This window comes from Neodiprion pinetum, chromosome 7, assembly GCF_021155775.2.
Source record: "Neodiprion pinetum isolate iyNeoPine1 chromosome 7, iyNeoPine1.2, whole genome shotgun sequence".
In the NCBI taxonomy this organism is placed as follows: domain Eukaryota; kingdom Metazoa; phylum Arthropoda; class Insecta; order Hymenoptera; family Diprionidae; genus Neodiprion; species Neodiprion pinetum.
Genome location: NC_060238.1, coordinates 21195301 through 21218708, shown reverse-complemented (window position 1 = coordinate 21218708; position 23408 = coordinate 21195301). Strand labels below are relative to the sequence as shown.

General features: G+C 38.9%; 1 protein-coding gene across 1 annotated transcript; it reads left to right on the top strand.

Moving 5' to 3' along the window:
* The first annotated feature begins 953 nt into the window (after nt 1-953).
* Nucleotides 954-16155, top strand: LOC124222860 (glutamate receptor ionotropic, kainate 2-like). The gene is made up of 17 exons (XM_069137535.1): nt 954-1149; nt 5883-5975; nt 6399-6557; nt 7485-7669; nt 8366-8523; nt 8728-8869; nt 8932-9234; nt 9415-9633; nt 9711-9917; nt 9999-10083; nt 10547-10823; nt 10951-11152; nt 11368-11593; nt 11736-11851; nt 14492-14644; nt 14755-14983; nt 15538-16155. The coding sequence occupies exons 2-16, from the start codon at nt 5903-5905 to the stop codon at nt 14956-14958; spliced, it is 2709 nt and encodes a 902-aa protein (XP_068993636.1). The 5' UTR covers nt 954-1149; nt 5883-5902; the 3' UTR covers nt 14959-14983; nt 15538-16155.
* The last annotated feature ends 7253 nt before the right edge of the window (nt 16156-23408 follow it).

Sequence of the window (23408 nt, the reverse complement as noted above, 5' to 3'; positions counted from 1 at the left end):
ATGCAAAAGTGCCATCGCAGCGATTCTCGTTAAATCTTCAACAATTGCAAGTAGAATCTGTTGACTCTGTAATATCATATTCAGTACCGTGCAGTTATTATCCAGATAATTTCTTCTCTAAATTCAAAAGAAAAAAAATAAATCAACAATAATTCATCGGAAAAAAATGAGGGCGTACTATCAGAAATAAATGGCTAGCGGAAGTCACAGAATAAAATAGTTTATCACGGTGTATTCACAAGTGTCAGTTGACCGAAGGAATTTCTGTCGCATGTGAAACAAAAATAGCAACGAGTTACCTCCGTTTCTCTCTCTCTCTCTCTCTCTCTCTCTCTAATAAACTCTACTCTACTCTCTTTCGCGTAGCGTAAGTCTAGCAGTTTGATCGCGTAGACTGAAAATTTCCAATTATAGCACCAACCTCTGTCAAATACAATGTGCAATCGCTACATGCTATTTTGAAAACTTCCTGCCAAATACAATGACCGTCATTGCAACGCTTTACTTCAATGTCGTAGTTATAAAATCAAATTAGTGATCAAAGTTTCATCGCCAAGTTACCGAAAAAATTTGCGATGCAATATCGAAACAAGTTTCTTAATGATCATATCTAAGAGTTCTACATTTTAAAGCCGAAGATATTATTTAAAAACGATCCAAACGCGATTGATATGAAAAATAGACTCGTACAGGCTGAACAAAAAGTAGAAGAAAAAAAAAAAAAAAGAAACTGAACCGGAATAACAAACACAAGTGTAAATTTCCAGCAGAAACGAATTTGGGGTCACCGTACGACGAGGTAGGTTTGTAGGAAAAATATATTCGCCGGGCTAGAAGTAGAATCAAGTCCATCTGTTGTCCCACGGAGCGGATAAGGGGGCTGAGGTGACAAGGGAGGGGAAGTTCAAGAAGGGCCAGAATAAGAACGCAGAGTCTATGCGCGTCGGGAGCTGCGCACTTTTGGCATTTCTGCTCGATCTCTGGAAGCGCGCGGAGCCGTCGCGGCGTCGTCTAGCTTCATTTTGCGCTAGGGAAGGGCTTGAAGCACGTTTTGCACACTCGCCAAAAGTCCGAAGGGTGTTATTGTTTACTCGATATACTCACGCATCCACGCAAATTGGTCCCCTTTACTCTGTTCCGTGTGAATAGGTAAGACTGGAATTTGTCACGGTTTGAAAAAGCTTCGTCGAGCTTCCGTTTAACGCGCGAGATTTTTGGCGATGTGATTTATCGTTTTTAAATCAATCTTGTTTTGATCAATTGTATTTAACCGAGTCATGGGGTGCTTGTCTTGTTATTTATTCTTAAAAGCTTGTATTTACATTCATTTGTTTGACCGGTTTCATAATTCAAAGTTTGCTGCTCGATGAAAAGCTGTTGACAATTGAGTGAATTTTTTTTTCTAACCTGGTCGATTTGACTCCGAATTATTGAGCCAGCAGCGATCGTTTGTGAACATTAGCGATTACTCACAGTTCAAATCGATTTGATCGGATTTTGACATTGATGAAAATTATTTGAAACAGTTTTAGGTTCTGATCAAAATTGAGATTCTGTATTTTATATCAGATGCAGTTTAATTTCAACGAACAATTGTCAAAACAGAAACAACGGCAGAACGGAGACCCAAAATTTAATCAAGCTGAATTGCATGAAAACTAAGTCTTCCCGATATTGGATCAAATTTTAAACTTACATATTGGAATTAATAAACCATTGACCGTCGTTCAATTGTAATATAATCATAGAACTTGTTTCAAGAAAATTGTAGGACATTAATCCGCGTGTCCAATAATTTTTGTTCCAAAAAACGGTGAAAAAACGACACCATCTTTACATGGAAAATAGGGAAAAGCAGAATGATTAGGTTCTCTATTAGAATACTGAATATTGAAGCTTTTCAATTATGTTTCACGTTGAGGGGGGAGATTTGCTCAACATACGATCAACTTCAGTTATAGTTTTTGACCATTGGTGTTGAAAAATAATTCCGTGAGTGGAACAAATAGTAAAAAATATTCTTTCACACCATGATATAAAAACTAGATTAATACTGCGATTTTCAAATTTCCCACGACAGTTGAAGGATTGTCTTCGTTCACAGCCGGAAGTTCCCTACTCATTGTGTCTACGCTTATTTCGCCGCCCCCGCAACCCGAGATTGCGATCGATCGTCTCGTTCGAATTAGAAAAGTAATTTAAAACAGAGAAAATCTAGTTGCTAGTCACTTTTGCAGACTAAACACGGATAGTCAATCCTTTCAGCGCTTCCAGCTGTCACGCGATGTTCGGTCACACACCTTATGTTTATTTTCGGAAGCCAACGTTTTTCTCATTCACAGTTTTCGGATGTCGCGTTCGCGTTGGATATATTTACGCATCTTCACAAATTGGTCCTCTTTACTCTTTTCCGTGTAAATATGTGAGATAGGGATTTGTCACGGTTTGAAAAAGCTTCTTCAAGCCTCCGTTTAACGCGCGAGATTTTTGGCGATATGATTTATCGTTTTTTACATTAATCTTGTTTTGATCAATTGTATTTAACCGAGTCGTGGAGTGCTTGCTTTTTTCTTTATTTTCAAAAGCTTGATGTTTTCTCATTTCAATATTTGCTTTGCAACCGTCTCACCACGAAGAATGATTCCCGCTAATTTTAACCACTCTTAAATGACTATCGTTGCTCGGTGAAACAAGGCCAACAACTAAGTTAATATTTTTCTAACCCTGGCCGATTCAAGCTCGAAATTTAGTGTCAAATCATTTCTGAAAAGAGTTCATAAAGTTCATCCTTCTGACGCGTCCTAATTAATACTACGGAATTCGATCACCCGCCTTACAATTATTTTTCAAACCCAAGGAAATTCTTCGACTTGGCGTTATTTTGTTCTTCCTTTCTTTTCGTTCATGACCATTTTCGAAAGCGGAAGTCGTCGTTAGGCGCGGGCAATCAGGCAGCCGGCTTCGGCCTCCACTCGACTCTCGTATCGCGATCAGACGAACTGCGACTTCTTCTTTTAGAGCTTAAGCCGTGCAACCATTCACCGGCAGCGATTCGCCGAGACGTTCGCCACTTGACCCAGATTAGTTACTCTGAACACGACTCGAGTTCTGTATCGCTGCTTTGTTATACGTGGATTTACAAATAATCGACTCCTTATCGCATTCCTGACTCCAGGCTTCGATGAGGGATCGATTTCTTCTCGTCATTCGATTGCGGCCTGATTCTAGTCGAGCGCATCCAGACGCAGTTTCTTCTCCTTGTCATCCGAACAGACACAGTCTCCGCGGAAATTGATCTGTAACAAAGATTCTTGGAATAATTCCCTGAATTGAATGGCTAAGAGTTGAATGATCCGAGAGGTGTCTTTATTTTTTTGTCTATTTTCTTTAGAGAAAAAATCGATGCAAAATTTTTTAGGCTCATCTGCAATGACGGGAAAATAATGATTGAAAAAACTATCGTAAAAAATGCAGAACTTTTAAATTGTCGTGTTTTACCATTTATAATTCTGGAAATTCATCTCGAACAAATTAGGATTGAAAAATTTTGGAAAAATTAATTGGTCTTCCGTTATTACGTGTATATTTTTTACGTTTATTTTAACGAACGAAGAAACTAATTGATAAACATTCTCCCATGATTCTTTAGCATCTTAGATACTGTAAAAATCAACACATAGTATTTGCTGCAACAAGCGGACTAAAATTCATTTTTCATGTTTCCACCGTTCGCAAATCTAGTGAAAAAAGTAACCGAAAGTAAGATGACTGCTATACGCGAAAGGGATCGCCAGTCCATAAAGAATTCTAAAAGATCACGTCGAACTGTACGGTTAGATTTGAATAATTTTCTCTTCATTTTTATTTTCGCAATAAAAGACGTCTGGTTGAATATTCCTTTCATAGATCTTCACTTTACGTCCTCAATATCGATAAAAAAGGTAGCTCATTTCTTCTATCGGGACTTCATTTTTCATTCTAACGAGCGCAAAGCAGTGGCTGATATGTTTACGCAAAAATGAAATTGCGTTGGCATGCAAAGCGACGTTGAGACTTCATTGATGTATAAATACTCGTATCAGGGTCGATGCTCGTCTCCGCCGACTGTTTTTTTTTTTTCTTTTTTTTTTTTATTTTTCTTTTTTATAATCTGTATACTAATATTATACAATCAACGAAGAATTGAATCAACGAAGAATTCCCAAAATCGAAATTTTTTTTTATCGCTTCGCGCCTTCTGTGAATGTGAATTTTTCTCTCATTCTAGATTTAGTTTTCAATGACGAGTGATTCATTCTCGTTTTACGATCATGCCCTGGGTTTATATGCGAAATCGACTACGGTAATAGAATAGTATGAAAAGATGATTAATCCTCTCGCTGTCTATCGAAGGTTAAAATAATGGTCTTCGCATTTCGTTCGTTTCTCTTTTCTCGTGAAAAACACCCATTTGCCATTTTTAATTGACAGAATTTCGTAGAACCATCCGACGAATGACTTTCAATAGTCAGTATAAAAAGAAGGAGCTGAATCGAATACGCTGGGATCACTCGCAAGTGGCTTTTAAAAGCGAAGGAAATTCTTGAGAATAAACTAACGGAGCGGTATCGTGTATTGAATATTGAACAAACTGTGTTATATTTATTCCCCTTGAGTTCAATTTCTCCTAGACGCGTACGAAAATGAATTTATAACAAATTGGCAAATGGAATACATAATTCGATAACGAATGAAGAAAAATTAAACCTCCACCTAAAACGCGGATGTAAGAAACGATGTTGACGTCAGGGTGGTTTTGAAAAGCTCCGGTGAGTGATTTATGCTCAGAGTCGCGTTTCAATTAGCAAAGTAAACGCAAACTCCGCAAATAATCAAGGCCTCACTCTCTTCGGGAATCATCATCGGCTCGCATCGTTCCGTCTTAAATGCCGTTCGGCAATTCTTCGCGCTACACGTCTAAATATTTACTCAACGAACACGCTGCCCACTTTTCGACCTTACAAAAATATCTTCCTTGTATTTTTTAGCTCTTTCAGGGTGGCCACGCACCTGGATTAAAATCTGGAGAACCTGGAGATGTCAGGGAACTTTAAATTTGATCATGGAAGAAAATCAAGTTTGCAGTTTTCTATCATAGAAATTGGAAATAATTTTTTTGAGATGAAAGGTTTATTTTTTTTTTTTTTTTCATCGAGAAAACAAATTTGACAAGACTGACTTTTTTCCGAACGGTTTGGGTTTTAGTAACTTACTGGAACTGGGAAAATGTCAGAGAAAGCTAGATTTTTAGGTCCTGGAAAACCTGGAAAAGTGATGGAATTTTTTATCCAAAAATTTATGCCAACCCTGGTCGTTATTTTTGCGAAAATATAACCAAACTGAAAGAACCTTGGATTCTGAATTCCGTTATTATCTAACAAAATCTGTACAACTATGTGCAAAATTATGCAAACCGTATCCACGCCGTTAATTCGCATTAACAAATCGCTGAAACAAAAGATTTCTTCAAAGAATCGAAAGATATTACGTTGAGCGTTTGGTTTACAATTTTTTCATCCGCTCAGATATTTCGACGAATATTGAATATTTCAGCCAGTATTAATGCAATATGTACTAAAAGCTTCACGTGAACACTCAAAGCGAATGAAAGCAAAAACTAATGTCAAGTAATCCTCGTCTTCATGTTCTAACCAAATATTATTCAAGTATTTGCAGTAACAACAAGCATGTACAAAAATTTTTTTAAATTTTATATCCAATATAATAAATACTTACAAAAATTAGTCCCAGAATTATTAAACTACACGTAATTTTCGATTACCGATATCAAAATCGAGTGCGATTGTTTCAATGTAATCACCGTATGAAATATTAATTTTCAGATGATCCCAATGATCTTAAAATGCTGATCGTGTTGATCTCGATCGCATTTTTACCATCAGGTATTTTCGGATTCGGAAAAACGGTTACAGTAGGTAAGCGGATGATCGTTTGTCTCTGTTAACCGTCTAACATAGGTTTTAAAGCTCTGAGAGTTTGCCGAATCAGTAAAAAATATTCATTTGTACGCGTCTCGCGTTTCAAGATACGGTAACGTGCCAATTCTTACTACCGGAAACGGAGCAAAGATGCAATCGGTATTTCGGCTACTGCAGAACTAATAAGCTACGCTCATAAAAGTTACGGTGCTTACTTAATACTCGCACAATTTCCTTTTCAACTTTCAAAAAGCCTGCGACAAGCTGCCGAAACTAAATACGGGACACGGGTAAAAAGTCTGAGGAAATCTCGATAAGGATTTGAAATTGTCGGAGCATGTTTGGCGATTGCGATAATTACGCAGGCGGATAACATGAATGAGAAAATTTTTTCCCGCTATTTTTTTTACCCTCCGCTAGGTGGATTATTCGAAGATGACGATTTAACGGCAACTGCGTTTAGGCTGTCCGCCAATGTTTTGAACAATGAGATACACGGAAATTCCAAATTTTCCGAGCAGTTTATTTACGCCCAGATGATCACCGTAAATAATGATACGTACGACGTTTCGCAGGCTGGTAAGTTTAATTTCAGGTCAAAGGAATCGAATTTTCAAATCCCATGAAATTTCGTGACAATTACGTTAATCACTGTTGTAATCTGGCGTACATATGTCGTGCAATCTCATGTGGTGTCTGTAATCTTTTGTCGTCTTTGTCATCTCTCGGATCGTAATCCTTTGTAATCGTTTGTAATCTCTTTATAATTATATATAATCTTATATATATATATATTGCATATAATCTTTGCATTCTTTTGGTAATTTTGGTAACCTTGACTCTGAATTGTAAATCTTTAATCATATCTTTGAAATCTTTGTAATTCTTGTAATTTCTTTATAATCCGTGTAATCTTTGCATTCTTTTGGTAGTTTTGGTAACCTTGACTCTGGATTGATAATTTTTAATCATATCTCTGGAACCTTTGTAATTCTTGTAATCCGTGGAATCTTCGTGTAATACTTGCAGTCTTTTGGTAAACTTGGCAATCTTTGCTTTGAATTAATAATCTTCAATCTTGTCTCTGTAATCTTTGTAATCCTTGCAATCTGCGTGTAATCCTTTCAGTCGTCTGGTAATTTTTCCAATCCTCATGTCTCTGAAATCTTTGTGATTCTTGTAATTTCTTTGTAATCTTCATGTAATCTTTGCAGAATTTTCGTAATCCTTGCAATTCGTCATGTCTCTGAAATCTTTGTAATTTTTGTAATCTCTCTTCAATCCCTGTAATCTTTGCAGTATCTTTGAATTCCTTGTAATATTTGTAATTGCGTGCAACTGATTTAACCGTAGTCGGTGTACGTCACTTTTACTTGGTGATTAACTCCTCGTTAAAGTTTGCACATTGATTTATTTACGTGAGCTGTATGTCAGTAATGAAAATTCCATTGATATGTTACGACCTGGTTTCAGTAAATTTTTCTCTGTACTTGGCGTAATTTTCAGTCTGCGAGCTTGCGAACAACGGAGTGGCTGCAATTTTTGGTCCTCGTAACAAGATCGCAGCAAAACACGTGCAAAGCATGTGCGACACGATGGAAATTCCTCACATCGTAGCGAGATGGGACCCTCGACAAACGCGGGGAAACGGTCTGCTCAACATGTATCCATATTCGCAAACTTTGTCGAGGGTAAATTGTCTCTTCAGTTATTCAAAAGCGCGAAATTCGAGCCCTTTTTCCAGCCTTATTTTAATACGAGAACAAATATTTTTCATTTCAATTCTTGTACGGTACTGATCCTGAATCCTGATACCTGAAAAACGGCAAAAGAGAAATATTTAAGTTGAATACCGATTCGGAGATCGGTTCAAAGCGATAAGAGGCAACGGTGTTATTATCGAAGCACGCGCTTTTGATTGCCGGTTGTGATTCAGTTTATAACGTATTACGAAGCTTGAACTGCAGTTCATCGGATGCGGATGTTTGACTAGCGTGAAACGCTTCATTACCATACGCATGTGTGGGTCTCTCTGTTGGCCGCATGTGCGTAACAGACACAGAAAACGAGGCAGCGGTAAAAAAGTTAGTTACACGTTACCGAAGCAGCCTCTTATTATTTGAGATCTTGAAGAACGAAATGTTGATACGTCGGCTTTAATTTTGTGTGGTTTTCTCGTCGCGTTCTACAATTGAGATTGTTTGAATTCTTGGGGTTGAAAAATTGTCATTTCCATTTTAATTGGATCCTTTAACACTGCTACAGAGATTAGACTTTTGACAAATTATTATTCATTAAGTCTGGAACAAAACTTATCAAGGAGTGAAAACGACAAGTTGTGTATGCAAAATTACGTTATTATAGTTTATTCAAACACGTCTGTGCAGATATACCTCCAACTTGCTCAGGATTTTGAATGGAAGACATTCACCATACTCTACGAAAGTACCGAGAATCTCATTCGGATGCACGAACTTCTGAAGAGATGGAATCGCAGGGGACACACGGTCACTGTCAGGCAGCTACCCAAAGGACCGAATTACAGGTGAGACTCCTTTGTTCAAAATCTCAGGTTGAAACCGATGTCTGAAGTTTTTCAAACGACTGAACGATGCGAAGCTTTTATCGTAACTGAAATAATTCGAACCCTAGGTTCTCGACCAATCGACTTTTTCGAGATATTATCACACGAAAACTTCAGCAGTAATACTTCTCTCACGGTTATACCGAAGTGATCACTTTTTCGCAGGAAAGTTCTGGAACAGATCAAAAAGTCCGGAGACCCGAATGTAGTGGTGGATTGCTCGATTGACGTACTGCCGGATGTTTTGAAGCAGGCTCAACAAGTTGGGTTGATGTCGGACAGGCACAGCTTCATAATCGCGTCGTTGGTAAGATATAAAATAAATTTATAACCTGTAGAAAGAAAATTATTGTTCGCCTTTTCTTTCAGGACCTTTCCACTATTGACCTCGAGCCCTACCAACATGGTGGAACAAAGTTCGTCGGTTTACGTCTGGTAGACCCCGACGATCCCGTGGTTATCGATACCTTTGAGAAACACGCATCGGAATGGGGTGTGGAAGGTCCATCCCAGATTACCGCAGAGGCGGCCCTAATTTACGACAGTGTCCAAGTTTTTGGAAGAGCCCTGAAACAGCTTGACGATGCCATTGTGGCTGACACGAAAACTTCCCTGTGTCAAAACGTCGATAGCTGGGAGCACGGATCCAGTTTGATGAACATCATGAGATCGGTAAGAAACCGCAGTTTCTGCACATTTCTCGCAAGAATAAGGTTTGGTCTCTCGTCCAGCTTCAATTGAGAATCCCGGATTAGCGCAGAGATGCCCTGAGAGTTCAGAATACAACGAAAAGTGAAAACAAGAATCCTGTATGCGGAACACGGAGTGCTCGAACAAGTTGTTTACTTTCAGATCGAGTCGACAGGAATGACTGGGCTGATAAAGTTCGACTCGTCCGGCTACCGGAGCAACTTCAAACTGGACTTGGTAGGCCTGGACCTGGACGGACTGCACAAGATCGGGACGTGGAACACGACATGTGGGATTAATTACATCCCGAAACCATCGCTGACCGATCACACGGTCGAACTGAATCTCCGTAACAAAACGTTTATCATTCTCATAGCGATGGTAGGTGGGCTTAAACTGGGCGATTCAAACACTGGATGAATCCCAAGTTCGCAAACAAATCAATCGTGTTGTTTTAGACGCCACCCTACGGAATGCTGAAGGAATCAGCGAAGGAGGAAACTGGAAACGACAGGTACGAGGGTTTCGGTATCGACATCATCCAGGAGCTTTCAAAACTTCTGGGTTTCAACTATACATTCGAGGTTCAAGCTGACGATGTTTACGGCTCGAAGCATCCCGTAACCAAAAAGTGGAATGGCATGATAAAGAAGATCATGGAAGACGTTAGTTTGTTGATAAAATGTTGGTCATAGTCGATGAAAGAAGTGTACAAGACTGAAATACTGCATCGTGATTCATTGCAGCGGGCTGACCTAGCCATTACTGATTTCACAATCACGGCCGAGCGCCAAGAGGCCGTGGACTTCACCATGCCTTTTATGAATCTGGGTAATTATGCAGCTTTCGGTGCGCGGTGGGTTTCTATTTTCCAAAGGTTCCTTGACCAGTGCAACTTCATTCCAGAATGCTAGTCACTCCGATTCTTCAACCGTTCATTCTTTAAAATTAGCCTTTCTCGTACATAGTTCGTCCAAACTTGTCAAGTCATTGAAAGCAACCAAAAACGTCAGGCGTCAAGTCAGGCCATTCTACCTTCGAATCCAATTCAGAAAACAATCACACGCCAATCTCTCTCGAACATTTCCCATAATCTCTCCGGAAGTTGGATAGAGACGGTGGGGGTAAAATATCGTGAAGGCGTAAGCTGCGAGGCGAGACCATAAAGGGGCGATCTATGGGTGTTATAAATCGAAAATATGGGGAGCAAACAAAGCTATTAGGGCTCGGGGACCGGGCCTGTAATTCTTCCGGAAGCAAATATGTCACTGACAGTAGGGACTCACCCTCACAGGGATCAGCGTTCTATTCAGGAAACCGAAGCCGGCCGGATCCAGTCTCTTCGCTTTCCTGATGCCCTTCTCGAAGGAGGTCTGGATGTACCTGATGGGCACCTACCTCGTCGTCTCTCTGTGTTTCTTCATCGCCGCTCGCCTCTGTCCCGCCGAATGGAGCAATCCGTATCCCTGCATCGAGGAACCTGAGGAACTGGAGAACCAATTCACTTTCAAGAACGCCTTCTGGTTCACCATTGGCTCTATCATGCAGCAAGGATCCGATGTAGCTCCCATGTAAGTCGAGTATCAAATATCAACACGGAGTCTTGGCAGCTGCATTTACCGATCGCCTGACAGTCCCTGGCTGAAGGGATAATCGGCAAGCCAAATCGATCGTTCTGAAATGTCTTTTCATCTACAGAGGTCTTTCAACCCGCATGATGGGCGGTTTTTGGGGGTTATTTATCATGATCATCGTCTCCTCGTACATTGCTAACTTGGCGGTATTCTTGGTCGTTGAATCAAAGCCAGTGCTGATCAAAACCGCCGAAGATTTGTTCAACAATCCACACGGCATTAAATACGGAGCAAAAGGGAGCGGCTCCACAATCGATTTCTTCAAGGTGAGCAATTTTGTGGTTACGTTACTTGAAGCTCCGTTGATCAATGGGGTGTGATACAGGGTGCTACTGTATCCAGGAGTGCAATGAAATATACAGTGTCAAAGTGTTTTCAAAGTTTACGAACCGTGGACCGTTTTTTTTTTTTTTTCTGCTACTTTAAAATATTTATCATCCACGTTTCTTCAAAAGCGAACGAATCGTTGTTTCAATATCAGGCCTCGACACATCCCGTCTTGAAAGAAATGAAGGAGTACATGGTAAAGAACAAGAAGGAATTACTTCCATCATCGAATAATGAAGGAGTGCGGAAGGTCATGCAGGAGAATTACGCCTTCTTCATGGAGTCGTCGACGATTAAGTACGAAGCGGAAAGGAAGTGCAACATTACCCAAGTTGGAGGCCTACTCGACGCAAAAGGATACGGTATCGCCATGAAGAAGCGTAAGCTCAACTTCCGGTACATTATTGAAATACCGAATTGAAACGAATCCCCGATAATCTCAAATGCTTGAGAAATCATTCAATTTTGTCTGGCTGTCTGTCTACAAGTCTTAAAATTTATTGGACCCATACGTGATTTCAGATTCGCCTTACCGGAACGCTCTCAGTACCGGCATATTGAAACTCCAGGAAACGGGGGTCCTTAAGGAATTGGAGAATAAATGGTGGAAGCAGAAAAGAGGGGGCGGCGCGTGCGAGGTGAATTTAATACCATAATATGTTTGAGCCCTCAAAAACAGCGCGCTTGAAACGGCCCCCCTATACGGATAAATGGGGAAAATCAAGCGCAGCTTTTGGTTTGGTAACCGGTCATTTTTTACGAAATTGGAAGAGTTGGAAACCGAGTTGTGGTTACAGATAATTATACTGAGAAAAATTTCATTCGTTACAGTAACTAGAAAAATTTGGTAAAACAGGTATCGTTAAAAAAACTGTTTGAATATTGTTGGAATTACGAAGCACGAGGTACGCGTAAACATTTTGCGCTATCGTCGATCCTTTTCTGGTAATTGCAACGCAAAATCAGTTTCTGAGGTTTACTCTACTTTTTTAGTTAAACAAGACTTTAACGTCAACTATCGCTGCACGAGCGTTAAATTTTCGCAACAGTTGCAAGAAAATATAGTAACAGTGGTCGTAATGAGAAAGAATAGTAACGGATGCTATACTTTTCGGTAACAGCTAGAAAACTAATTTTCATTTTCTACCTAGAAGTATATTTTTCGATTGTGGTAAAAAATGAAAATAGATAAGGACTGAGCGGTAACCGGAACTAAAAATTTCTCTTAACGTACGTTTGGAGAAAGACGTAAAATTAAATCTAGAAAATTGTACAGAATATTCCATGTTCCAGTAACTCTTTTCTGAAAGGAAAAAGTTCAAAATCGAAATCTGACGATAGGAATCCTTGAAACCATTTCTTCAGTTTTTGAGTACGAAATATCGCCAACAGTCCGTACCATAATGTTTTTACCACTGAATGTATCCAAATGACCGATTAATTATTAATTATTATCGTTTTGCTCTCGTGGTGACGTTTAGGCAAAGTTGTGAAGTGGTTCATGAACCTTAGTGACTCGACGATGCATTTGTTTGCGAAAGATGGGTATAACAAAGAAAAGTGTTCGATGATACGAGCTTCTGGTACGCGGTGAGAATACGCTATTCGCTTATTAATGAAAGCCCCATCTCGTGCGTGACAGAGCGGTATTTTACACGGCAAAGCGAGGCCCTGCTCTTTTTGTCCTTTTGTCGAACAAGAACTGAAGCGTATTACATTATGCCTACACCCAAGACTTCAAAGGGACCTGCCGCATGTAACCTGTCGTTTAGTTAATTCCGTCCTCTCGGCTCTTACTAGTAAACGTTATAGCTAAATACTCGTACCAATACTAAATGTTTACCTTAAGCACAGCTTCGGCATCGGCTTCGGTCTTCCAGCACCTGCTGGCCTCGACTTTAGCTTCGTATTCGGTGAAAGTGATGATTAGACAGAATTACGGTATTTTAACTGGGCACTTTGGTAGAATAGTTGTTTTGTTTTTCAGTCCTCGGGTACATTGAACGCTTCTGTTGAAACTCGTGCAAATTTCTCCTTAGTCATTTGATCAGACCATCGTGATATTTGGTAGCTCAGTGAATCGAGTGAAATTTTAGTCAAATAGCGATGTTTCTATTCAGTTAACTATTTGTCGAATTAGGAATGTATGGACTATAAAGTACCATTAACTAAGTAATTCACTGATTAATTAGGTTCAATTATCTGTCAAGCGAGTCAAAACTTTAATAATTAGCAACGTAATTAAGTTACTAAGCTATCCAAACTGAAAAATTTACTAAAAACTTCAGTTAAACAGCCAAATCTTTCTTTATTTGTGTAACACAATAGTTGAAATCATTCTTCAGCTGAACACAAAACTTTGTTCAAGTGATATAATATTTGAGGTTATTATTAACTATCGATAGTCATTAAATATATACGATTAATTTTGAGTTGAGTCTTAAAGCTGGCCTGTCGAAATTTTTTGCTGTGAACTTATCTGCAGCCCATTTTTTTCAACCCTTACTATTATTTTGAGGAGAAAAAAATTATTAGAGAGATCGTTCTGTATTTTACTCATGATTTTGGAGAAGAAATTTGAAAGGATTAATACGGATCGATTTGAAATAGCTTTCTTATCTCGTTGTCTTCCTGCGTATTGTAATATTCCGAAGAGAATGGATATCATCGATCGCATCCTGACCTTGCCTTTAAACGGGGGTCGAAACGAGGGTATAACGAAGTACCTAGAAGGCTGCTAATTTCCAAGTTCAACCCTAACGGGTATCTCGACGTTAAACGGGTAATGAAGTCATTTGAACCGCTCTAATTTATCCTAGTTGACAAAGTTTCTACAAAGTTAAATTGCGACAGTTATACAAATTACACGCACCGTGAATGATGTTTTATTTTGTTAAATGATGGCGTCGAAATACAGGGTTTAGAGACGTGGTCATCCTCTCTGGAAAACCACGACGGATTAAACCTTGCTCCGAAACCGGATGAACATGCCAGTCCGATGCCAAAAGTATTTCAAGATCAAACTGACGCGGGACTTTTTCCGCTCCGCGAGGTTCTCGAGTATAAATCCAAGGAACTTTCGGTCCAGATAAGAAATTCATGAGCCGAATAACGACGGTCGTTTTTTGCGATTATGATCTTTACTGTACTATACGTACAAGTGTAGCGATGTCGATGAAAATGTGAGAGTGGGTGCCTACCTACTTTGATAACAAAGGAGGAAAGACGCCGAATCAAGCGCTGCTGTTTCACTGCTAGAATATGTTCAATTTCCGCAGGAAAAGAAGGGCGGAACCTCAGACGCGAAGCCCTTGGGTGTGGACAACGTTGGAGGCGTTTTCCTCGTCCTGATAACCGGCATTGCTTTTTCCGGCGTCTACACGGCCTGCGAACTGCTTTGGGCGGTTGGCTGCACATCGATAAAAGAGAACGTGAGGGTGTTTCAAAATTTTTCCGTTTCAATCACGCTCCGGTTCGTCTTCCGGTTTTGGCCAATTCGATACCTGACCTTAAATCACCTTCGTCATTCCCTTCTCCGCAGGTTTCATTCGTGGATGAGATGAAGGAGGAGCTGAAGTTCGCGGTGAAGTTTGGCGCTTCGAGTAAGCCGGTCAGACGAAGGAAGCCAAGTTCACGTTCCAATCGGAGCAACGAAGATGACACCAATGGAGCAAGCACTCCACCCTGCGGCTTGGGGTCGACGATTATCACCGTTGCATCGGAAGACGATCGACTCCACCTTTGATGATAACGGAAGAGGTGGATGCGAGGTTTGGTATTCGTTCAACGTCACTAACGAGAAAGGTATCTCAGGTCAATTTCTCCGATTTCATTTCTTTTGTAGTATGTTACAGTAGACTGAAAACTAAGCGTCACCTATTTTTTTTTATCCGCCATCAAACACTTTAAGGGGGTGAGACCACCCTCCAGTGTGAGGCATGTTTTTTTCTTCTATTGAGAGAATTACATTTTTCATTTATCGTTATGAGACAACTTTTCCACTTCGATTGTTTGAAAAATATTACGTTCTTGCGGGTGAAACTGCCAAATCACCCCTTAAAGCGTCTTACTTTGGAGGGTGGTTTGACTTCCTAAGGTGTTTAATGACAGACATAAAAAAAAAAAGAAGAATACGTGTCGCTTAGTTTTTAGTCTACTGTAACGTATTACAAAAGAAATGAAATCGGAGAGATGGACTTGGTATACATTTCCTGTCAGTCCTCGTTGAATCCAGAGGATGAGCGACTGCGGTGAATTCAGTTATCGATCCACGAATTATCGTACAATCGCACTGTTTCTATTCTACTTGTCATTTTTCTTCAAGGTACGATGCGGATCAATTTCGGAATTGCCACGATAACTGCTGTACGATTGCACCACTGAATATCGTGTGAGACATGATCTCTAGATTCAGGAATGCAATATCGTCAGCCTGGTACACCATCAATATTTCATCTTGAAAGTGTTCTACTTAATACAGCTGTTTCACCATTCGACGAATTACGAACGCTGAATAGAGTGTAAAATGAATAGTTCTAAGGCACGCATTTGCGATCCAATATCAAGCAGGTCGATTTTAATTCTTCAAGATACGTACTTAATTATAGTTTACTGACAATTTATTCGCTCATAACTATGCATAGGCTTAGTATAATATTATGCCGTTGGGACATGCGTGAAATAAACGTTTTCCAGCCAGTGGGTAATTTCACGTTGTACGCAAAGTTGCGTCGAGCGGACGGATGCTCGATTTGTTCAGCACCGTAAAGCAGGTGACGTGAAAATATCAAAGTGCAACAACAAGTGTCCGATTGAATTAATCTTTGATTTCTTGACACGCTTTTCGAATACTTTGCAAACTTCACGAAGTTTATCAACGAGCAAATATGTGATACGCACAATCGCAAGCACATTATGTCCGAGGGGTAATAAAATGTGAAGACCGGGGATTGGCGTTTAAAATTTCCTGACCTATCCACCTATTCCGGCATATGAAGAGGTCGTAAAACGAACTTTTTTAAGCAAGCTTATAGCCAGCCAGGCCGCGAGGAGTAAGCGGAGGTTTAATAAGGAATATAATAAATAACGTCGGTGGATCGTAAACCAGCGTCTGACCACGGACGTTAATAATGCACTAAAACCGAAATCACTCACTCGTAAATACGTTCGATGCTAAAACGCGACCAAAACCGCACGTGGTTTATAAGTCAGGATCATTCTCTCCCTGTCTCCTCTACTTCTGTCTCACCTTTCTTCCAGCACCGCGGATACACGCGTAGCATGATCGTAAACTGGTAGTATTAAGTACCCGTGTACAACTTGCGCTCGTTCTTTAAGACAGCCTCGCCTTATATTCACTGCCCGGATTGTCTCGAGGCCGGATATATGTATATCCCCAAGAGAATCAATCTTATCCATGGCTCTGCGAAACGGGCGCAGCTTCTTCACTCGCTCTTGAATACCGCGAGATCCGACTCATTCAGAACCCCGATCCTCCGTTGAGCTATTCAATTCTGTCCGAAGGAAAAAAAAAAGAACAAAAAATAAAAAAACCTTACAGAACATATGGAGGAATGAATGATACCGTTGGGACAGAACCACGTTTTAGCAGAGTGGTTGGATCGAGATTATAAACGTCTATGGTCGATGGTCGAGGAACGGTGACGGATCTGAAACGCATTGTCAGTTAGCTGAGATCAAAACTGTCAATAATTAATCAGCAAGTGTTACACCATGGAATATGATCGTGGGTAGTGTGAACTTTTAAGTGCCCGAGTATTTGACACTCTTTCTTTGGATAGACAACGACACTCGATGAAGAGACGCTCTGAAGTAGTCGACTCTTATTTCGTTAAAGGCTTTTTGTTTGCCCTTTTGAAGTCGTTTGATGCTATTTAACGGACCTAAAACTGGAAACACCTTGATTCAGAAGATGGGTATAATTACTTTTACAAAGTTGACACGTAATGTGATCATGGACTGGACGTTGAAATGTCTGAGCATTCGACAGTCTTTCTTTCGGTAGACAAAGAGACTCGATGAAGAGACGCTCTGAAGTAGTCGATTCTTATTTCGTTAAAGGTTTTTTGTTTGCCTAGCTCTTGAAGTCGTTTGATGGTATAATATTTAACGGACCTAAACCCGCGAACACCTTAATTTAGAAAACCAGTGTAATTACGTTTAGATAGTTTAATCCACCGAGTCGATATCCTCGCATATTAAATACCGACAGAATTTTGAAACTGGAATGCAGTCCACTACGGTGACAATTTAATGATCGGTTTACGGGATCGATGGTCGCTAAGTACAACCTGGTGGACGATACGGGGACTTTTTAACCGGTCGTTAGAAAATTTCACGCCAATCTCATGGCGGAATTGCTTCATCCTTCCATGGGGCATGCTTCGTGAAATCACTTAATACACGGTAACGCGTATCGTCTGATCGGTATCAGTTCCTCTAGCCGTCGAATCGGCGACAAAGGAGCTTGGTTTCACTCTTTCAAGGCCGACTGGAATTACTGAGAGTGTCTTGGTCTCATGCAGCGCCTCGAGATGGACTGCAGATGTAACCGAGTCATTGATCGCTGATGACTTTAGCCAGTTTATCATCATGGTGGTCCGGATATTGGCGGATGATCGATGGAATCATCGAGCCAATGGTTGTGAGCGGCATTTGGTATTTGCAAATCAAACTATAATTTATATTCTTAAGAAATTTATTTAACCGATCGAAGTTCTGCACACAGAAAAGCAGTGATCTATATAAATTTGCCACATGTTACAAGCAGATTTACAGAAGTTTGTGATTCACGAAATTACGGTAGAAACAAAACACTAAATCATTCTCTAATTGATGCGTGATGAAATTTCTGGTGAAATTTCGAGGTTCATCGCGAAGTTTCATCTTCGGAAAGAGAACAAATTAGAGCGAAAAAAAAAAAATAATAATTTCATCTTTGTAGGAAACGGAAGGAAAGAAGCTCGAAGTGAATTTGTAATGAAGTGAATCCGATCGGCTTTCGCTTGGTTAGGCAAACAGAATTCTCTCTCTGTTCCTTGATTATCTATCCGCGTTCATTCGTGTGCTTTATTCCTTAAATTCGAATTTAAAGAGGTCGTAATTAAACTGCTCCCTCAGCTTAACGTACAATTCAGTGAACAGATTTTTCTGCCATTCTTTAAACCCCTCGAAATTCCCGCATTAAAACAATTTATTTTATTTTTTTTTTCTTCAATTTGATCCTAATTTTTACTTAGGTTATGGAATATTGGAAACTTTTTTGAGATTCAAGTTTTGAATGACGTACTGTATTAAAAAAATTATAATTTCTTCGCTATTCTCACACGATATTTTTTTGCAAATTTACCGAGACACGTTAACGCAGAATCCGAAGTAAAGTCATGGGTTGGAAAACTTTTAATCGTAGGCTGTCCAGCATGACCAGCAAAAATTTGTTATAATGGAAAAATTTGTCACTGAATAAAAAAATCATCACAAATAACGTTTAAATAATACTTTTGCAGATTCGAATCAGGCTGAAAATATTATTACTAAATATTGTTAGGTAGAAGCAAATTGGAAAATTGTTTCCTTGATCAAAACTCCAAAATTTTTCCAATGCGATAATTAATTTGCCCACCGCAAACTAAATAACGAATATTATAAATGCAGAATTGCATCCTCTACGAAGTATTAAGCATCACTTATCGGCAAGGAAAAGATCAGAAATGTAGCACATGTAGTATCACGATCCACCGAAACATGCGGAGACACTCTTATTTTCGTCAAACTTTCACAGTCAACGAAAATGTAAACATCGCCTTCATTACCTCGCTCGATTATGTTTCGAAATTTGACGGTCTCCGTCAGTCGGGCTTTGGACACCCAACGAGAAACACGGAATCCCAAATTTTGCGTTCTTGTGCAAAATCGTCGTCAACGACGTAACCGTGAACTTAAATCAGAAACTGTAAAAAGTGTGAAAAATAATGGAAATAGAATATAAAAGTATCGAAATTTTAAGTTGCAGAATTTCGAATACACAACTGGTGAAAATTCCGAAAGGTCGTTGGCAGAATGAGGCAAATGCGATTGCTCGCAAATACAAATAAATAACCTTCGGATGGATCGTAAAGTAGAATTTTCGTCTATTCGAATTCGTAGATGCGAAGGATCAAGAATCAAAACGGTTAGAACTCCGAGTAGTGATCTCGTAGAAGGCTCGGAATATAGAATTGCGTTATATCAGAATCGTCGGAATGAAGAGTCGCAATATATGAGAAGAGTCAGTCACATCGTCGGCCACACTCTAAAGGCCCAACCCAACAGCTTCAACGACTCAAAGTTGTCCGTTTGCATCGCGTTCTTTCTTCTTTGTTAAGCATCGAGTAACGAATTTGTTTGATTCTGTATACAAAACATTTTCCAAGTAAAAATAGATCAGTTGGATAGACTCGGAATGTGAAATTCTGGTGGAAAGCCATCGACACGGTTACTTTCGGAATATCGATATTTCCGAATCGTACGATTCTGAATAATGACCCTTCTACATTCTGGATGTTAACTTTTATTTTTATAATATTTGGACAATCGAGAATATGAAACTTTCTACAAATTCATTCTCTGGAACATCGACTCAACACATTATTAAATTCTGCATCTCTGAATTCTAGAATTAACGTTTTCCGAAGTAAGTGGGTTCGGATAATAGAGCCCTCGAATTTTCATCCAAGTTAATTTCGAAATTGATTTTTGTTTTTCTCTTCTTGGTTATAGAATGTCAGTCAGCAATGAGTTTGAGAATTCGTCTAGGAAAAACAGACGGATTGTCTATTTCCTTCTTTCTTCCCACTCGGTTAGTTTTTCCATTCATTCTGTTATTTCCCCTTCCTATTTTCTTTCCTTCTCTTTCTATCTCTCTTTCTTTCTCTTTCTTTTGTTCTTTTTTCTTTCCTTCTTTTTCCGTAGAAGCATCAGGCGAAGAAAGTTTGGTTGCCTCTCTATAACAAGGTCGGAATAAATCACTGAGAGCCATTCGCTTACCGTTCTTCTTCGAGGTCGACCTTCGACCCTGCTGACGACCCGTGTAACTTATTTCCCCAGAGGAAGAACTTGCCTGCTGCAGCGAAAACGGATTCGCGAGTCCGTCTAACGGTTCCAACCGTCTCTCGTTTCTACGAGACAAAAATTATTAGTCAGTTCCCTTCTGCCCGTCTAATTTTCATTATTATTCATAATGTGAACACTCTTCTTCAACGGTTCATCCGCGCTTGTTACATCTCATGTTTTACTTGTGGTTAATTTATACACCGTACTTCTGGAATTATCTTCAGAATAACGGAATTTCTCATAAGATTACGGAAATTATTGCGGATCTTCGTGTTAATAAAATATCTCACGCTTTTGATAGTGGTTTTTTTTTTCTTTTTTTTTTTTTGTAACATAATTGCAGGTAGCGTTCGATTAACTGGTTTACTAATTGAAAATAAACAATGATTCAAGTGTTTGATGATATTTTGAGCGTCATTTTTTTTTTTAAATTTATTTATTCAAATTTTTCCTTCAACTGCTTTATCATTTTGCAACGTGACGTTTTTAACTGAAAAATGATTATCGTAACCATTCGGACTCTCTGATTGCACGTGGAACTAATTTGATCGTATATTTAAAAAAAAAAATTTATACCCCAAATAATTTTGAAACCAATTAAATCCTCTCTCGTTGATTATTAATTAATGGAATATTCAATATTTGTGTTTGCTAATATCTACGCAAGTGAAAAATGTACAAGTGTGATTAACAATTTAAAAAGTTAATTGTGTCCAGTGTATTAATGAAGCGAGAAGTCTTCCAAATGACCATCTGGGTGTAAGAAGATCAAACTAAAACTTCACCTCTTATCATCTGATCAAGAAATGAATCGACCAACTCTATGAAAATTTGGTGAGCAATGGGTTTCAGCACTATTAATTATTTCTAAGAATTATTCATAGGAGAATAAATTAAACCGATCAATTTATTCAAGGCAATGATTATCTGCGTTTATTAAAAAAAAAATTGTGTTTAAAAAAAAAAAAGGATTCTTGGCCTTCGACGAATCTTCATTCGTACGAGAGAAAATTTTGCGAGTGCAGTTTTATCGACTTTGAAATGAAATGCCATAGAAGAAGGGAGCAGAAAAAATTTCGTACTTAAATTTTGACGGTACAATGCGAGTACCGAGTTACATAATTCGTGCTTTGTAAATTTTTTCCTTGTCATTTTTCGGTTCGTAATTTTCTCCGCGAAATTTTTGTTTCAAACTAACGTGCGTGTTATAATGGAGTTAAATTTGCGAGAAAATGAATGAAATTTTCATCTTTCACGAAAACCGATCGCGTGCAAAATTCCGGACATTATTTTTACCGTCGCAAGTGCCGCTAATTCGAGTTAATTTAATTAAACTCAAGCTCGTAAATCGTTGATCTTACGGACTCCTCGCCTACCGCTATAGCTGTACATTCTCTTCCTCTCTCTCTCTCTCTCTCTCTCTCTCTCTCTCTCTCTCTCTCTCTCTCTCTCTCTCTCTCTCTCTCTCTCTCTCTCTCTCTCTCTCTCTCTTTCCTCTAATACAGAGGCAGGTTTGCGATCCGCGAGTGGATTGAGATCAATAATTTAAATATCCGATCAGCATCAATGTTTCAGACATTTTTTTTATTCCTCTTTAGTTACAATTATCTCGTTAAGCTTAGGCGATAAAAAATGTCTAATCATCAATTTAGCGATAACGTATTAAAAAAATTTTTAACCAAAGAGAGAAAAAAGAAAACAATTGGCAACTGAAATTTGTCTTTATCGGAAATATGACTGTGAACAGTAGATCAATACCTTCTAAAATTTATTTAAAAAATATAATACTTTTTATTAAAAACTCGTCTGCATATTATCAAACGTTGGTGACGTAATTCATTACAGGTCTAATATCACTGGAAAACAATGTTTTCTTCTGCCTAAGTCAATCTGAATAAAAGTGAATCCCGCGGCGATATTTGAAAAATATCGAATAATTTTTCGCAGAATCTTAAAGAATGCCAGAAATTTTTTGTTTCAATACCGAACTTATTTTTAGGGTAAACAAACGAACATCGTTATGACAACGGTATAAAAAATATTCGTAAAATATCGGACGTCAAATTAAAGAAATAAATGAGAAAATTGAAAAAAAAAAAAAAAAAAAAAAAACTCAAAATCATTGATCGTAGAACGAATCGTGCGGGTGAAATTTTTTTTTTTTTCCGTTCACCGCTTCGTTATTCGGATACTTTGTTTTGACGGATTCTTCTCGCCGGTTTACTGCAGCCGATTCAAGATAATGGAAAAGCTCAGGGATATACATAACGTGTGGCTGCATCAGCTGTCTTGAGTGCAGAGCAACGTCATTTGCTTTCAGCTCTCTCTCTCTCTCTCTCTCTCTCTCGCGTATATGACGTGGAGGATTATACGAGTCGTTGAATCGTATGACGCGCGGCGGCGATATAATATCTTGACGAGAAACGTTAATCTTGCTTGCCGCCCGAGCGAGCTCGGAAATTTTCAGCAAAACGTTGAAATTTCAAAGCAAAAACTGACCCGTATTCCTTAACGCTACCTCCTCACGACTCAAAGTGCTCCCATTTATCCTCCGGGAAGTTTTGCCACCGCTCGATATGATTTAGCTGCTGCATATAATACGGAAGATTCCGCAGGAAGGAAATTTACAACGCGGAGAAAATTTCCGAATAGCGTAAGATTTCGGGGAGCGGATTTTCACAGTTTTACCAAAAAAAAAAAAAAAAAAATTTCACAAACTGGATAAAAGTGAAAGAGAGTAAAAATTGTTTTCTACAATGCTGCGCGATGAACATTTTTTTTCTGTTAGGTTCCTTTGACTTTTTTTTTTTTTTTTTCTACCTCTTCATCCCAGGTAAAAAAGTGTTCGATTCATTGGGTAAAAATTTTCAGAATTCGCTTCTTTTTTTTTCTGTGTATACTTGGAGAATAGCTTATATGTATCACGAATTTTTTATTGACTGAGAAAAAGGTACCAAGGATTAAATTTATCATTAAAAATAAATCGAACGCAACAACGATTTGTTTAATAAAAATTTCACCACACGTGTTCGAAATGACTATTTCTCTTAGTTCTTTTCACGAAGAGAACTTTTTTCTCTCAAA

Excerpts from the sequence above, each read along its gene's own strand:
- LOC124222860 (XM_069137535.1), top strand. The coding sequence starts at position 5,903 with ATGCTGATCGTGTTGATCTCGATCGCATTTTTACCATCAGGTATTTTC. Across the intron at positions 6,558-7,484 it reads GTACGACGTTTCGCAGGCTG|TCTGCGAGCTTGCGAACAAC; the intron begins GTAAGTTTAATT and ends CGTAATTTTCAG. Across the intron at positions 11,153-11,367 it reads CCACAATCGATTTCTTCAAG|GCCTCGACACATCCCGTCTT; the intron begins GTGAGCAATTTT and ends TTTCAATATCAG.